At 41.2% G+C, this 19521-nt stretch overlaps 1 protein-coding gene across 1 annotated transcript in view; it reads right to left on the bottom strand.

The window, feature by feature from the left end:
- LOC148439554 (uncharacterized) overlaps positions 1-19521 on the bottom strand; it is a 262816-nt gene that overhangs the window by 110011 nt on the left and 133284 nt on the right. The window contains exons 9-10 of the mRNA XM_088464593.1: positions 3738-3785; positions 3389-3480 (exon numbers count right to left, since the gene is read on the bottom strand). Of these exons, the coding sequence (XP_088320719.1) occupies positions 3389-3480; positions 3738-3785 (140 nt within the window). The remainder of the gene's footprint in view (positions 1-3388; positions 3481-3737; positions 3786-19521) is intronic.

Here is a 19521-nt window from a genome sequence, read left to right as displayed (position 1 = left end):
GGACCAAATAGTAAATCACCATTAAAAGGCAAGGCCTCCAGACCCTTTTTTGAATCTGCATCAGCCCTCCAGGACCTCAGCCACAGGGAGCGCCGAGCAGATACCGCTGCAGCCGACACCCTAGAAGTGAGCAGGCTGGCATCCAAAGACGCTTCCCCAATATAGGAAGCTGCATCCCGCATCTGTCCCACTAACGCTCTCTGGATTTCCGGAGCCTCATCAGGAAAGGTATCCTCCAAGGCATTGGCCCATGCCTCAATGGCTTTAGCCACCCAGGAGATAGCCATGGACGGGCGAGCCACCGCCCCGGAAAGAGAATAAATGGACTTTAAACAAGTCTCCACCTTCCTGTCCGTGGGATCCTTCAAAGAGGAGATAGACGGCAATGGCAACGTCGCGCTTTTGATCAAGCGGGTAACGTGGGAATCCACCGCCGGCGGAGTTTCCCATTTCCTGCAATGAGCTTCAGGAAAAGGATAGTTCGCCGCCAACCTCTTCTGTGGATGGAACCTCTTACTAGGTAATTGCCAGGCCGCCGCCATATGATCCGAAAATTGATCAGACAGGGGGAACACAGTTGAGGTCACCTTGGCCTTTTTAAAATTAGGAAACTTCGACCTAGGAGCCGGCGCATCATCCTCAACATGTAGGATAGCCCGCACCGCCCTAACTAAGGCTGGAACATTAATGGAGGACTTAGCTTCCACCTCCTGCCCCATGACATCAGAGTCAGAGTCCTCATGGATTTCTCCATCATCTGAGGACACTTCCGAGTCTGACAACTGCGCAGCTAGTGAACTCACAACCGGACGTTTAGACACCCTTGGTGGCACATCACCTTGCAACATGGACTGAAACGCCGAGGATGAAGCCGCCAGACTCTGTACGGAGCTGGATAGAACATCCACCCAAGGCGGAGGCTGCAAAGGCACTACAGACTGACACGTCCCTGGGGAAGACTGCACATACACAGGCAGTCCCGAGTAAGGACCCACAGTCTGGGCCCCGGGGGAAGACCGCAACATTTGTGGAACCCTCGGGGAATGGGGGATGGTGGGCTGCGGTAACGCCCTAGAAGGGACCGCTGATGGGACCGATAACCGGTCCGCAATAGACGCCAGCACCTGTGAAAACATCGCCCAAGGAGGGTCCTGTGATACAGGGGGGTTGGAGGGGCCCGGTACCAGCTGGCACCGCCCGCACAGACCATCCTGAGATAAGTCCTCCCCATCAACTCCAGCAGCACAGCGTCTGCAGGAAAATAGCACAGGAGCCACAGAGCGCTCAGTCTCCTCATCAGACATGATACCGTAAATCACAAGAAACAGGTATCACCAGAGGAATTACGGTTTTAACACCCGCGCACTCACCAGTATGCGACACAACAGCCCAGATATGGTACTGTGTAGCACACAACAGTATGTGACTGACCCCACAAATACGTGTTTTATATAAGTGAGGGTCTCAGAAAAACGCCCTTCCCCCACACACCTGCCGGGCCGTAGGAGAAGGAAAGGGATAGGTATAAGCTGACAGTAAAGGAGAATAAGTCACAGACAGGCAGCACTAGCAATAGTCACATACAATGCAGAAAAGTTATACTCACTGCACCTTCCGCTACAATCAACCGCCCAGATTCAGTGTCTGGGAGGGCTATAGCGCTGTGTACACTGTCCTTTAGCAGGGGAGAGGTACACAGGGGGACCGGTCCACTTGATACCGCCTGGGAGTCTGCGATGTGCCAGTAAAGATGGCCGCCGGAGACCTCAGAGGAGGAGTGGCCGAGAGATAAGAGCAGCTCAGCGACGCCAGACTCCTAGTTGAAAGGCGCGCTGAGCTGAGGGGAGGAGCCGCTAGACAGGGAAGGCTGCCTCCCCTGGCTAGCAATTAACCCCCGGGTTGCCGGTCCCGCTACCAGCCTGATACCCTGGTGGTCTAGCGGACACGCGGGGTATTCCTCAATTGAGGGGGAGCCCGCCGCCGCCGCTAGCGCCTCCGGTCTGTCCCCAGAGACCGGAGGCTCCTGACTGCATTGAAGTATCCGTGGGCCGCCGCGTGCGGCGACCCGCGGCTTACCTGATCCCCGTCGCGTCCGGCTCTGGGGTCCCGCCGCGATCCCCAGAGCTGTACTGGCGTCGCGGCGCCAGCGGGGAGAAGGAGCGGCAGCGTGGACGTCCTAAAGGACAGTCTGATGCTGCCGCTCTAACAGTGTAAAAAAAGAAGAAAAAAATTTATCTTTTAAAATAAAGCTTAGGGGCTGCTCCTGCAGCCCCACTGCGACAGGGTGACCCGACTCCGGCCGGGCACCAACTAAAACTGAGGTGCCTGTGGCCGGGGCGGGGTATAGAGGAGGACGGACCCAAGTGCATCCTGGGAGCAGCAAAGCTTTAACTGCGTGGTGCCCGTGGATCCAGATCCAGCTATACCCCAAGGTCAACCCTGTGGACCCCCTATGGACCCTGAAGTAGAAATCCCCAATTGGCATTTCTGACAGTGCCGGATTACCAAATAGGCAGAGTAGGCACTAGCCTATGGGCCCTGCGACTATGGATCCACATAATAATGATTTCACCTTCAAAGAAAATTACTCAGCTGAAAGAAATACTGTATTCCTGTAATGTACCCACTATCAGCTTACAGCACATAAACCACAGACATCACATTTCTCTCTTATAAACTCTTCTGTCAATTTACAAAAAATTTTCGGTGCAACCTATACACGGTTTATTAAATTTGTTGGTTGGTAAAATGAAACACGTATTAGGAGATAATTTGCGAGGTTGCCCCGAGATTTCCGCTGCCCAGAGGCCTCCACAGGGTTTAATCCAGCGCCGATTTCTTGTAAACTTCAACCACTCTGACACCTAAAATCATTCCACGGTCAAAGTGAGTTTGTTCACATTTCTTTCCTCATCTGGTGTTTGTTCTGAACAACAACTGATCCACTTGACCATGTCTGTGCTTTTACACATTGAGTTTCTGCCACGGCTGTTTAGATGTTGCATTGATTGTGTACATGTCTACCTAACAATGTGGCCACTAAGTGTACAACATGGGCTGGGTACGAAATCCCGGCGGCTCAAAGTCACCAGAATAAAATGCTGATTCCGGAAGTCCCGACAGTGGAGAACGGCTTGGCTTAGTGCGAAGGATGGCCAGACTTACCTTGATTGGTCCGGCATCCTTCGGCATTCCGGCGTCGGGATTCAGATAGGCATTGGTATTTCGACACCTATCTCAAGTCCCTTGTCGGGCTTCTGCTTTCGGGATATAGACCGGCGGTATTTAGTCCGTCAGTCTATACACTACATCCCATATAATATAGCAGAAGAAGTAGAAATTATAATGTAATAAGACATCTTGCACAGGTACAGATTCTGCTACTAACACTTCTGGATTCTGATTGCAGCGTTCCGGACTTTCAGCATATACTGAGTCAGCTCATCCTGGTGCCAGTATTTGAATAAAATGCGGGATGTCCTGTTGGGTCAAAGATCAGAGTGTAATAGATGCAATTGTTATATCTTAGGGCAGAGGTTCCCACACTCCGTCCACAAGGCAGCCAACGGTCCAGGGTTTAAGGCTAACCATGCTTGGGCACAAGTGACTAATTAGTGCCTCAGTCTTTTGATTTAACCATCTGTACTCAACCATGGATATCCTTAAAACCTGGACCGTTAGGTACCTTGAGGACAGAGTTTGGGAACCTAGGTACAGTTTCTCCATGTGTCACTTACCCGCACTGCCAGCCACTCAGATGTGCCCTCTGCAGGATGCCGACACAACTGGGAGAAGAAGATAAAAGGGACAACATAGAAAGATCAATTAAAGAAGAGGACACACAAGTACTTCCGTGATACATGAGAATTTAACTTGTTTGAGTTCCTAACTTAAGGGCTAGCTACTCGCCATCTTGGATGGGGGTCTTGAGGAATTTTACTTTCCTGCCAGGTGCCTTAAGCCCTGTGCCAAGCCTGCTCAGAAACTTTTTGATCTCTCATCAAGTTTACAGTACACTTCATGTTACATTGTGTTTTTTGCAGTCTGGTTTAATAGGGTTTGCGGTTCATTTCTGGGGAGGGTTTGATCGCGTGTTAGGATATGGGGTTGGTTTTGTTTTAATTATTGGTTGTTCTTTCTTTTCTTTGGTTCAGGTCTGTGGTTGGATGATTGTCCGATTTGGTGTGTCATCTTTCATTTATTGAGCAGCCTTGTCCCAGGCTGGAGTCGACTAAACAGCGGCTTCGCCTGGTCCGGTGGATAGGACGGAGAGGGCATTGTTGGGATATTTTTTTTAATTTTATTTATCTAATTGGTGCATCGTTTGCAGGATATTAGGTCCGCCATTCGGCAGGAGCTGATATGGCTAGCGGGGCGTTTTCTGTTCATTCACTTCGGGTGGTCAGAGATCGTCCTGAGACATCATTGGCGTGGAGCCATCTGTCCGGCTTCCATTTAGTTGATTCAGATCTGGGTCAATTCATTGGAGGGCAGAGCATTAGTAGCTGCAGGGTTGGACTGGCCCACAGGGGTATAGGGGAATTCCCCGGTGGGCCCCACTGCCTAAGGGCCCACCCCCTCTTCAAGGTGTCAGGTTCCAGACCTCAAATTATACATTGTTACTCTATTAGATGGTCAGTTACCTGGTGGAGCAGTACCACTGATCAATATGGGTGATTGGTTCCCTTCTATAGAATCTACACCAGACTTATTGATTAGTCAAGCATTTTGGGTGACTGGCCACACCCCCTCTGATGGATCACCACACCCCTTAAGCATGGGCCCCTACCACTGCATTCCCCGGTGGGCCCTTCATGCCCCAGTCCGACACTGAGTAGCTGCGGGGGTTTTTGTAATAGGACACCCTTGTTTAATTTTGAGTGAGACTCACCTGTTTCTGTCGGATGGTGTGAATTTGTCTGATCGGGGAACTAAGGGCCTGATTCAGAATCGCTCGCAAGCAAGCAATAAATTGCACCCTTGTGCTTTCTTTTCACAGAAGTTCCAGGCAGCTGAAAGAAACTATGATGTGGGCAATCGGGAACTTCTGGCTATCAAGTGGGCCTTCGAAGATTGGCGCCACTGGTTAGAGGGAACTAACCATGTGGTTTCGGTGCTTACGGATCATTAGAATCTGGCCTATATTGAGTCTGCCAAGAGATTGAATGCCAAACAGGCACGATGGGCTCTATTCTTCAACCAGTTTAATTTCACCATCTCCTTTCAGCCGGGTTCCAAGAGTGTGAAGGCGGATGCCCTTTCGCATTATTTTTATGATGAACCTTGTTCTACTGGTGGTGAGGAGTCCATCATTCCCTCCTCTAGGATTCATTTCGCCATGGCCAGAACTTTGGCAGACTCGCTCAGACAGTATCAATCTGAAGCGCCTCCGGAAATGCCCCATGGCTTAGTTTATGTCCCTGAGAGGTCTTGCAAAGCAGTCCTCAAAGATTTCCACTCCTCCTTGGCTGTGGGTCATCCTGGTGTTGCCAGAACTCTAGAACTTCTGTCACACTCTGTTTGGTGGCGGTCCATGCATCGAGATGTTAGTGAGTTTGTGGCAGCTTGTGATGTTTGTGCTAAGAACAAGAACCTCCGTACTTCTCCTACTGGTCTGTTGTGTCCATTAGCTACTCCTCTTAAGCCATGGACACATATCGCTATGGACTTTGTGGAGAATCTCCCGTCATCTGCTCATTGTACAGTCATCTGGACAATTGTCGATAGGTTCTCCAAAATGGTGCATTTTGTTCCTCTCAGCAAGTTACCCTCAGCCAAGGAACTCACAGTACTTTTTATTCAACATGTCTTTAGAACTCATGGGTTTCCCTTGGACATTGTTTCAGACCGCGATATCCAGTTTGTTGCAAGATTTTGGAGGTGTTTTGTGCAGAGCTGGGCATCAAAGTCAGCCTTTTGCTGGGATATCATCCACAGTCCAATGGCCAAACAGAGAAGGCCAATCAATCCCTCAAGCAGTATCTTCGCTGCTTCATTGCAAAATGTCAGAACAACTGGGTGTCTCTCTTGCCTTTTGCTGAGTTCGCTTACAATAATTCTCATCATTCTTCATCTTCAATTTATCAGTTTTTCTGTAATTTCGGAAGTTATCCCAGGTGCAATTCTTTTGAGTCTTCACCAAATCCAGATTCTTCATTTTCATCAGTTTCCAGATTGCGATCAGTCTTGAGGAAAGTTCATCAGTCCCTTCTGCAGGCATCTGGTCATTCCAAGGGATGGCAGACAGACGCCATAGACCTTGCAGTCTGAAGGTAGGGGATTTGGTTTGGCTATCCACCAAGAACATCAATATTCGCCAAAGATCACGAAAATTGGGACCCAAGTTCATCTGAATGAACTTGGGACCCAAGTTCATTCAGAATAATTACACAAGTTAAACCTGTGGCTTTCCGTTTAAAGTTACCCCGGTCTCTCAAGATCAATAACACCTTCCACTGTTCCCTTTGGAAGCCAGTATTCTTCTAAACCAGATACTCTCTCAAACGTCTCGTCAATCCGCCACCAGTCCTTGTTTAAGGATGGCAAGAGTTTGTTGTGGAAAAGATTTCCAGAGGCCGTCTCCAGTTTCTTGTTCACTGGAAAGGATATGGGACCACAGGAGCGCTCCTAGATTCCAGAAAAGTAATTGCACACTCCTGTCCTGATGAGAATGTTTTTTGAGGACTATCCAGACAAACTAGGGTCTAGGGGTTTCTTAACCCCTCATCAAGGGGGGGGGGGTACTGTTAGGATCTGCAATTATCAGATCATTTTTGACACTGCATTTAATCCTGTGTGCTGATCACATGTGTTTAGTAATTAACTGTATGCCTGTGTGCAGTATCAGCTGCTCACTAATTTAGTTGTCAATGTGCACAGGCCAGCTGCACACTGATCTGTCATTAACGAGACTTGCAAGGCTTCCTCTGATTGGACTTTTACAGCCAGCCCTTCACTCCATGCTGGTGATAGAGTTTCTCGTACTTCCGGTTGTTCCAGTCTCCTGATTCCCAGTCAAGTTCCTGTGCCAGTTTGCTGTGCCAGTTTGCTGCTGTCTGTACCATCCAGGTGGCGCAGTCTGCATTCCACCTGCTCGTGGCGCTTGTGTCATCTAGGCAGCACTGTGTGCTTCCTACTCCTGAAGCGCCAGTCTAGACCGGCGACTTGTGTCAACCCGGCGGCATAGGCCACAACTCAGCGTTCCAGGTGCGCAATCCTGTGCATCGTCACCAGTGTCATCCTGGCGGCATTGGTAGCAACTTTGTGTTCCCAGTGCGCAAACCAGTGCACCATCGCCAGTGTCATCCCAGCGGCACTGGTAGCTGCTCAGCGTCCCCAGTGTGCAAACCAGCGCACCATCGCTGGTGTCATCCCGGCGGCACTGGTAGCTACTCAACATTCTATGTGCGCAAACCTGCACACCGTCGCCAGTGTTATCCGGGCGACATTGGTAGCAGCGCTACTTCTTTCATTGAAGGCTGCATCTAACCCTGGGTCCCCAGGTCACAACTTGCCACGGCGACCACCTCTTAAGGCTGCTCCCCAAGCCCAAAGGCTGCATCTTGCTCCGGGCCCCCAGGCCGCTACGAGCCCTCAAGGTTGCTTCAACAGCCCATTGGCTGCATCACACATTTGCTCCATTGGCCGCCACTTCCTACATCTAAATCGGCCCTCAAGGCTACTCCAATACCCCAAAGGTTGGCTCTCATCTCTAGTCTTTCGGTTACCACCAACTCATGTAAATCAGCCCTCAAGGCTGTTTACACCAGGTCTAACCAAGACTAACCCTCAGTCCTTAACATTGGTTTAAGTTAGAAGGGTTAAGGTTTAAAGGAGTAGACAGTTCTAAGTATGGTGGCAAGGGTTTGTAGAACCTTTGGCAGGTGGGATGGCCTAATTGTCTTGGGTCTACAGTATAATGTGCCCCGAGGTGTTTCCTGGGACTGTCAACAGGGATGTAAGTTATTACCCCGTGGAGAATTGGGGCACCACCGGCCCAGGTTTGCTCCTTTTCTCACGGGGGGGGAGGGGAGGTATTGACAGGCACCTCAAGTTGAGTCAGGGTGGGGTGGGCAGTTGGCCACCATTCTTTCACTTTGTGGCCCCGAATGGGGATGGCAGAAGGCCATTTAACAGCCCTCTTTCGAGCTGAGGTGGAGGTTGGGCAGGACCTTGGGCCCACCCTCCTATGTGATTGTAATATGAGTTGGGGAATGTTTTATTATCTGTTAGATTTACATACAGACATTCCCCAATTAAATAGGCTGTCCTTTTTCTCGGCCACCATACTTATTTTATTTAATAAAGATGACCGAATTATAGCACTGTACAACAAATTAATACTTTTAATTTGTTTACTTTCTAAAAATAGTCATACATTACTAACAGTCAAACATTATGAATAGTCATACATTACTAATAGTCATACAATACAAATAGTCATACATTACTAACAGTCATACATTACTAACAGTCATACATTACTAACAGTCACACATTACTAGTAGTCATACATTACTAACAGTCATACATTACTAACAGTCATACATTACTAACAGTCACACATCACTAATAGTCACACATTACTAATAGTCATACATTACTAATAGTCATACATTACTAATAGTCATGCATTACTAATAGTCATACATTACTAACAGTATACATTACTAATAGTCATACATTACTAACAGTCACACATTACTAACAGTCACACATTACTAACAGTCACACATTACTAATAGTCACACATTACTAATAGTCACACATTACTAATAGTCACACATTACTATTAGTCACACATTACTAATAGTCACACATTACTAATAGTCACACATTACTAATAGTCATACATTACTAATAGTCATACATTGCTAACAGTCATACATTACTAACAGTCACACATTAACAATAATCATACATTACTAACAGTCACACAATAACAATAATCATACATTACTAATAGTCATACATTACTAACAGTCATACATTACTAATAGTCATACATTACTAATAGTCATACATTGCTAACAGTCATACATTACTAACAGTCACACATTAACAATAATCATACATTACTAACAGTCACACAATAACAATAATCATACATTACTAATAGTCATACATTACTAACAGTCATACATTACTAATAGTCATACATTACTAACAGTCACACAATAACAATAATCATACATTACTAACAGTCACACAATAACAATAATCATACATTACTAACAGTCATACATTACTAACAGTCATACATTACTAACAGTCATACATTACTAATAGTCATACATTACTAACAGTCATACATTACTAACAGTCACACATTACTAACAGTCACACATTACTAACAGTCACACATTACTAATAGTCATACATTACTAACAGTCACACATTACTAATAGTCACACATTACTAATAGTCATACATTACTAATAGTCATATATTACTAATAGTCATACATTACTAATAGTCATACATCACTAATAGTCATACATCACTAATAGTCATACATTACTAATAGTCATACATTACTAATAGTCACACATCACTAATAATCATACATTACTAATAGTCATACATTACTAACAGTCATACATCACTAATAGTCATACATCACTAATAATCATACATTACTAACAGTCACACATTACTAATAGTCATACATTACTAACAGTCACACATTACTAATAATCATACATTACTAATAGTCATACATCACTAATAGTCATACATTACTAACAGTCATACATCACTAATAGTCATACATCACTAATAGTCATACATTACTAACAGTCATACATCACTAATAATCATACATTACTAATAGTCATACATTACTAACAGTCATACATCACTAATAGTCATACATCACTAATAGTCATACATTACTAACAGTCACACATTACTAATAGTCATACATTACTAACAGTCACACATTACTAATAATCATACATTACTAATAGTCATACATTACTAATAGTCACACATTACTAACAGTCACACATTACTAATAATCACACATTACTAATAATCATACATTACTAATAGTCATACATTACTAATAATCACACATCACTAACAGTCATATATTACTAATAGTCATACATTACTAATAGTCACACATTACTAATAGTCATACATCACTAATAGTCACACATCACTAATAGTCATACATCACTAATAGTCATACATCACTAATAGTCACACATTACTAATAGTCATACATTACTAATAGTCATACATTACTAATAGTCATCCATCACTAATAGTCATCCATCACTAATAGTCATACATTACTAATAGTCATACATTACTAACAGTCACACATTACTAATAGTCATACATTACTAACAGTCATACATCACTAATAGTCATACATCACTAATAGTCATACATTACTAATAGTCATACATCACTAATAGTCATACATTACTAATAGTCATACATTACTAATAGTCATACATTACTAACAGTCATACATCACTAATAGTCATACATCACTAATAGTCATACATTACTAATAGTCATACATTACTAATTTGAGGTAAAAAAACAAAAATGATTTCAGAATGTTGTTACTAGCTCTATTTTTTTAGCTACACTACTTGCACTATACTGTACGTACATTAGTAATATAGTCATACTGAAAAGCTATTTTAAAATAATCTGTTATTTTCACGATAGAAAATAAATAACAGTTGTTTTAATTCAATCAAACACAAATAGGAACACAAAACGAAACAAACATACAGCATACGAAACAAACATACAACATACGAAACATACAGCATAGGAAACAATCATACAGCATAGGAAACATACAGCATAGGAAACATACAGCATAGGAAACAATCATAAAGCATAGGAAACACACAGCATAGGAAACATACAGCACAGGAAACAAACATACAGCATAGGAAACATACATACAGCATAGGATACAGACATACAGCATAGGAAACAAACATACAACATACGAAACATACAGCATAGGAAACATACATACAGCATAGGATACAGACATACAGCATAGGAAACAAGCATACAACATACGAAACATACAGCATAGGAAACATACAGCATAGGAAACATACAGCATAGGAAACATACAGCATAGGAAACATACAGCATAGGAAACAATCATACAGCATAGGAAACAAACATACAGCACATGAAACAATCATACAGCATAGGAAACATACAGCACAGGAAACAAACATACAGCATAGGAAACATACATACAGCATAGGAAACATACAGCATAGGAAACAAACATGCAGCATAGAAAACATACAGCATTGGAAACATACAGCATAGGATACACACATACAGCATAGGAAACAAACATATAGCAATAGGAAACAAACATACAGCATAGGAAACATACATACAGCATAGGAAACAAACATACAGCATAGTAAACACACATACAGCATAGGAAACATACAGCATAGGAAACATACAAACAGCATAGGAAACATACAGCATAGGAAAAAAACATACAGCATAAGAAACATACAGCATAGGAAACATACATACAGCATAGGAAACATACAGCATAGGAAAAAAACATACAGCATAGGAAACATACAGCATAGGAAACATACAGCATAGGAAACATACAGCATAGGAAACAAACATACAGCATAGGAAACATACAGCATAGGAAACATACAGCATAGGAAACATACAGCATAGGAAACATACAGCATAGGAAACATACAGCATAGGAAACATACAGCAAAGGAAACATACAGCATAGGAAACAAACAGCACATGAAACAATCTTACAGCATAGGAAACACACAGCATAGGAAACATACAGCATAGGAAACATACATACAGCATAGGAAACATACATACAGCATAGGAAACATACATACAGCATAGGAAACATACAGCATAGGAAAAAAACATACAGCATAGGAAACATACAGCATAGGAAACATACATACAGCATAGGAAACATACAGCATAGGAAAAAAACATACAGGATAGGAAACATACAGCATAGGAAACATACAGCATAGGAAACATACAACATACGAAAAATACAGCATAGGAAACATACAGCATAGGAAACATACAGCATAGGCAACATACAGCATAGGCAACATACAGCATAGGAAACAATCATACAGCATAGGAAACAATCATACAGCATAGGAAACACACAGCATAGGAAACATACAGCACAGGAAACATACATACAGCATAGGATACATACAGCATAGGATACAGACATACAGCATAGGAAACACACAGCATAGGAAACACACAGCATAGGAAACACACAGCATAGGAAACATACAGCACAGGAAACATACAGCACAGGAAACAATCATACAGCATAGGAAACATACAGCATAGGAAACATACAGCATAGGATACACACATACAGCATAGGTTACACACATACAGCATTGGAAACATACAGCATAGGAAACAAACATGCAGCATAGAAAACATACAGCATTGGAAACATACAGCATAGGATACACACATACAGCATAGGAAACAAACATATAGCAATAGGAAACAAACATACAGCATAGGAAACATACATACAGCATAAGAAACAAACATACAGCATAGTAAACACACATACAGCATAGGAAACATACAGCATAGGAAACATACAAACAGCATAGCAAACATACAGCATAGGAAAAAAACATCCACATAAGAAACATACAGCATAGGAAACATACAGCACAGGAAACATACAGCATAGGAAACAATCATACAGCATAGGGAACATACAGCATAGGAAACACACAGCATAGGAAACATACAGCACAGGAAACAATAATACAGCATAGGAAACATACAGCATAGGAAACATACAGCATAGGAAACATACAGCATAGGATACACACATACAGCATAGGAAACATACAGCATAGGAAACATACAGCATAGGAAACATACAGCATAGGAAACAAACATATAGCATAGGAAACAAACATATAGCATAGGAAACATACAGCATAGGAAACAAACATACAGCATAGGAAACATACAGCATAGGAAACAAACATGCAGCATAGAAAACATACAGCATTGTAAACATACAGCATAGGATACACACATACAGCATAGGAAACAAACATATAGCAATAGGAAACAAACATACAGCATAGGAAACATACATACAGCATAGGAAACAAACATACAGCATAGTAAACACACATACAGCATAGGAAACACACATACAGCATAGGAAACATACAGCATAGGAAACATACAAACAGCATAGGAAACATACAGCATAGGAAAAAAACATACAGCATAAGAAACATACAGCATAGGAAACATACATACAGCATAGGAAACATACAGCATAGGAAACATACAGCATAGGAAACATACAGCATAGGATACACACATACAGCATAGGAAACATACAGCATAGGAAACATACAGCATAGGAAACATACAGCATAGGAAACAAACATATAGCATAGGAAACAAACATATAGCATAGGAAACATACAGCATAGGAAACAAACATACAGCATAGGAAACATACAGCATAGGAAACAAACATACAGCATAGAAAAACAAACATATAGCATAGGATACATACATACAGCATAGGATACATACAGCATAGGAAACAAACATACAGCATAGGAAACAAACATACAACATAGGAAACATACAGCATAGGAAACATACAGCATAGGAAATATACATACAGCATAGGAAACACACAGCATAGGAAACACACAGCATAAGAAACATACATACAGCATAGGAAACATACATACAGCATAGGATACAGACATACAGCATAGGAAACACACAGCATAGGAAACATACAGCATAGGAAACATACAGCACAGGAAACAATCATACAGCATAGGAAACATACAGCATAGGAAACATACAGCATAGGAAACATACAGCATAGGATACACACATACAGCATAGGAAACATATAGCATAGGAAACATACAGCATAGAAAACATACAGCATAGGAAACATACATACAGCATAGGAAACATACATACAGCATAGGAAACACACATACAGCATAGGAAACACACAGAATAGGTAACATACATACAGCATAGGAAACATACAGCATAGGAAACATACAGCACAGGAAACATACAGCACAGGAAACATACAGCACAGGAAACATACAGCACAGGAAACATACAGCATAGGAAACATACAGCATAGGAAACATACAGCATTGGAAACATACAGCATAGGAAACATACAGCATAGGAAACACACAGCATAGGAAACACACAGCATAGGAAACACACAGCATAGGAAACATACAGCATAGGAAACATACAGCATAGGAAACATACAGCATAGGAAACAAACATACAGCACAGGAAACATACAGCATAGGAAACATACATACAGCATAGGAAACAAACATACAGCGTAGGATGCATACATACAGCATAGGAAGCACACAGCATAGGAAACAATCATACAGCATAGGAGACATACAGCATAGGAAACAAACATACAGCATAGGAAACATACATACAGCATAGGAAACAAACATACAGCATAGGAAACAAACATACAGCATAGGAAACAAACATACAGCATAGGAAACAAACTTACAGCATAGGAAACAAACTTACAGCACAGGAAACATACAGCATAGGGAACAAACACACAGTATAGGAAACATACAGCACAGGAAACATACAGCATAGGAAACATACAGCATAGGAAACATACAGCATAGGAAACAATCATACAGCATAGGAAACAATCATACAGCATAGGAAACAATCATACAGCATAGGAAACAATCCTACAGCATAGGAAACATACAGCATAGGAAACAATCCTACAGCATAGGAAACATACAGCATAGGAAACAAACATACAGCACAGGAAACATACAGCATAGGAAACATACATACAGCATAGGAAACAAACATACAGCATAGGGAACATACAGCATAGGGAACATACAGCATAGGGAACATACAGCACAGGAAACAAACATACCGTATAGGAAACAAACATACAGCACCGGAAACATACATACAGCATAAGAAACATACAGCATAGGAAACATACAGCATAGGAAACAAACATACAGCATAGGAAACAAACATACAGCATAGGAAACATACAGTATAGGAAACAAACATACAGCATAGGAAACATACAGCATAGGAAACATACAGTATAGGAAACATACAGTATAGGAAACATACAGCATAGGAAACATACATACAGCATAGGAAACAAAAACACAGCATAGGAAACATACAGCATAGGGAACAACCATACAGCATAGGAAATATACAGCATAGGAAACAAACATACAGCACAGGAAACATACATACAGCATAGGAAACATACATACAGCATAGGAAACAGACATACAGCATAGGAAACAGACATACAGCATAGGAAACAGACATACAGCATAGGAAACATACATACAGCATAGGGAACAAACACACAGCATAGGAAACAATCATACAGCATAGGAAACAAACAAACAGCATAGGAAACAAACATACAGCATAGGAAACAAACATACAGCATAGGAAACATACATACAGCATAGGAAACATACAGCATAGGAAACAATCATACAGCACAGGAAACATACAGCATAGGAAACATACAGCATAGCAAACATACATACAGCACAGGAAACATACAGCATAGGAAACATACTACATACAGCATAGGGAACAAACACACAGCATAGGAAACATACAGCACAGGAAACAATCATACAGCATAGGAAACATACAGCATAGGAAACATACAGCATAGGAAAAAAACATACAGCATAGGAAACATACAACATAGGAAACATACATACAGCACAGGAAACATACATGCAGCATAGGGAATAAACACACAGCATAGGAAACATACATACAACACAGGAAACATACAGCATAGAAAACATATATACAGCATACGAAACACACATACAGCATAGGAAACATATATACAGCATAGGAAACATATATACAGCATAGGAAACATACATACAGCATAGGAAGGAAACATACAGCATAGGAAACATACAGCATAGGAAACATACAGCATAGGAAACATACATACAGCACCGGAAACATACAGCATAGGAAACATACATACAGCATAGGGAATAAACATACAGCATAGGAAACATACATACAGCATAGGAAACATACATACAGCATAGGAAACATACAGCATAGGAAACATACATACAGCATAGGAAACATACATACAACATAGGAAACAAACATACAGCACAGGAAACATACAGCATAGGAAACAATCATACAGCATAGGAAACACTCATACAGCATAGGAAACAATCATACAGCATAGGAAACATACAGCATAGGAAACATACAGCACAGGAAACATACATACAACATAGGAAACAATCCTACAGCATAGGAAACATACAGCATAGGAAACAACCATACAGCATAGGGAACATACAGCATAGGGAACATACAGCATAGGGAACAACCATACAGCATAGGGAACAACCCTACAGCATAGGGAACATACAGCATAGGGAACATACAGCATACGGAACATACAGCATAGGGAACATACAGCACAGGAAACAAACATACCGTATAGGAAACAAACATACAGCATAGGAAACATACATACAGCATAAGAAACATACAACATAGGAAACATACAGCATAGGAAACAAACATACAGCATAGGAAACACAGCATAGGAAACAAACATACAGCATAGGAAACATACAGCATAGGAAACATACATACAGCATAGGAAACAAACATACAGCATAGGAAACATACATACAGCATAGGGAACAAAAACACAGCATAGGAAACATACAGCATAGGGAGCAACCATACAGCATAGGAAACATACAGCATAAGAAACAAATATACAGCACAGGAAACATACATACAGCATAGTAAACAGACATACAGCATAGGAAACAAACATACAGTATAGGAAACATACATACAGCATAGGAAACATACATACAGCATAGGAAACAAACAAACAGCATAGGAAACAAACAAACAGCATAGGAAACAAACAAACAGCATAGGAAACAGACATACAGCATAGGAAACATACATACAGCATAGGGAACAAACACACAGCATAGGGAACATACAGCATAGGAAACAATCATACAGCATAGGAAACATACAGCATAGCAAACATACATACAGCACAGGAAACATACAGCATAGGAAACATACATACAGCACAGGAAACACACAGCATAGGAAACAAACATACAGCATAGGAAACATACAGCATAGGAAACATATATACAGCATACGAAACACACATACAGCAAAGGAAACATATATACAGCATAGGAAACATATATACAGCATAGGAAACACACATACAGCATAGGAAACAAACATACAGCATAGGAAACATACAGCATAGGAAACAATCATACAGCATAGGAAACAAACATACAGCATAGGAAACAAACATACAGCATAGGAAACAAACATACAGCATAGGAAACATACAACATAGGAAACATACATACAGCACAGGAAACATACAGCATAGGAAACATACAGCATAGGAAACATACATACAGCATAGGAAACATACAGCATAGGAAACATACAGCATAGGAAACATATATACAGCATAGGAAACACACATACAGCATAGGAAACATATATACAGCATAGGAAACACACATACAGCATAGGAAACAAACATACAGCATAGGAAACATACAGCATAGGAAACAATCATACAGCATAGGAAACACAACATAGGAAACATACATACAGCATAGGAAACAAACATACACCATAGGAAACATACATACAGCATAGGGAATAAACACACAGCATAGGGAATAAACACACAGCATAGGAAACATACATACAGCATAGGAAACATACAGCATAGGAAACATACAGCATAGGAAACAGACATACAGCATAGGAAACATACAGCATAGGAAACATACAGCATAGGAAACATACAGCATAGGAAACATACAGCATAGGAAACATACAGCATAGGAAACATACAGCATAGGAAACAAACATAGAGCATAGGAAACAAACATACAGCATAGGAAACAAACATACAGCATAGGAAACAAACATACAGCATAGGAAACATACATACAGCATAGGAAACATACATACAGCATAGGAAACATACATACAGCATAGGATACATACATACAGCATAGGAAACATACATACAGCATAGGATACATACATCATAGGAAACAAACATACAGCACAGGAAACATACAGCATAGGAAACATACATACAGCATAGGAAACATACATACAGCACAGGAAACATACAGCATAGGAAACATACATACAGCATAGGAAACATACATACAGCATAGGAAACATACAAACAGCATAGGAAACATACAGCATAGGAAATAAACATACAGCACAGGAATCAAACATACAGCATAGGAAACATACATACAGTATAGGATACATACATACAGCATAGGATACATACATACAGCGTAGGATACATACATACAGCATAGGTAACATACAGCATAGGAAACATACATACAGCATAGGATACATACATACAGCATAGGAAACATACATACAGCATAGGATACATACATACAGCATAGGAAACATACATACAGCATAGGAAACATACATACAGCATAGGATACATACAGCATAGGAAACAAACATACAACACAGGAAACATACAGCATAGGAAACATTCATACAGCATAGGAAACATACAACATAGGAACCATACATACAGCATAGGGAACACACAGCATAGGATGCATACATACAGCATAGGAAACATACAGCATAGGAAACAATCATACAGCATAGGAAACATACATACAGCATAGGGAACATACAGCATAGGATGCATACATACAGCATAGGAAACATACATCATAGGAAACAAACATACAGCATAGGAAACATACATACAGCCTAGGAAACATACATACAGCCTAGGAAACATACAGCCTAGGAAACATACAGCCTAGGAAACATACAGCATAGGAAACATACAGCATAGGAAACATACATATAGCATAGGAAACATACAGCATAGGAAACATACAGCATAGGAAACATACATACAGCATAGGGAACATACAGCATAGGAAACATACATATAGCATAGGAAACATACAGCATAGGAAACATACAGCATAGGAAACATACATATAGCATAGGAAACATACAGCATAGGAAACATACATATAGCATAGGAAACATACAGCATAGGAAACATACATACAGCATAGGAAACAAACATACAGCATAGGAAACATACATACAGCATAGGAAACATACATACAGCATAGGAAACATACAGCATAGGAAACATACATACATACAGCATAGGAAACATACATATAGCATAGGAAACATACATATAGCATAGGAAACATACATATAGCATAGGAAACATACATACAGCATAGGAAACATACACACAGCATAGGAAACATACAGCATAGGAAACATACATACAGCATAGGAAACATAAATACAGCATAGGAAACATAC

Source organism: Taudactylus pleione, unplaced genomic scaffold, assembly GCF_031769625.1.
Source record: "Taudactylus pleione unplaced genomic scaffold, aTauple2 ptg001711l, whole genome shotgun sequence".
In the NCBI taxonomy this organism is placed as follows: domain Eukaryota; kingdom Metazoa; phylum Chordata; class Amphibia; order Anura; family Myobatrachidae; genus Taudactylus; species Taudactylus pleione.
Note: the sequence above shows the minus strand (reverse complement) of the source record. Positions and strands in the feature narration are given on the sequence as shown.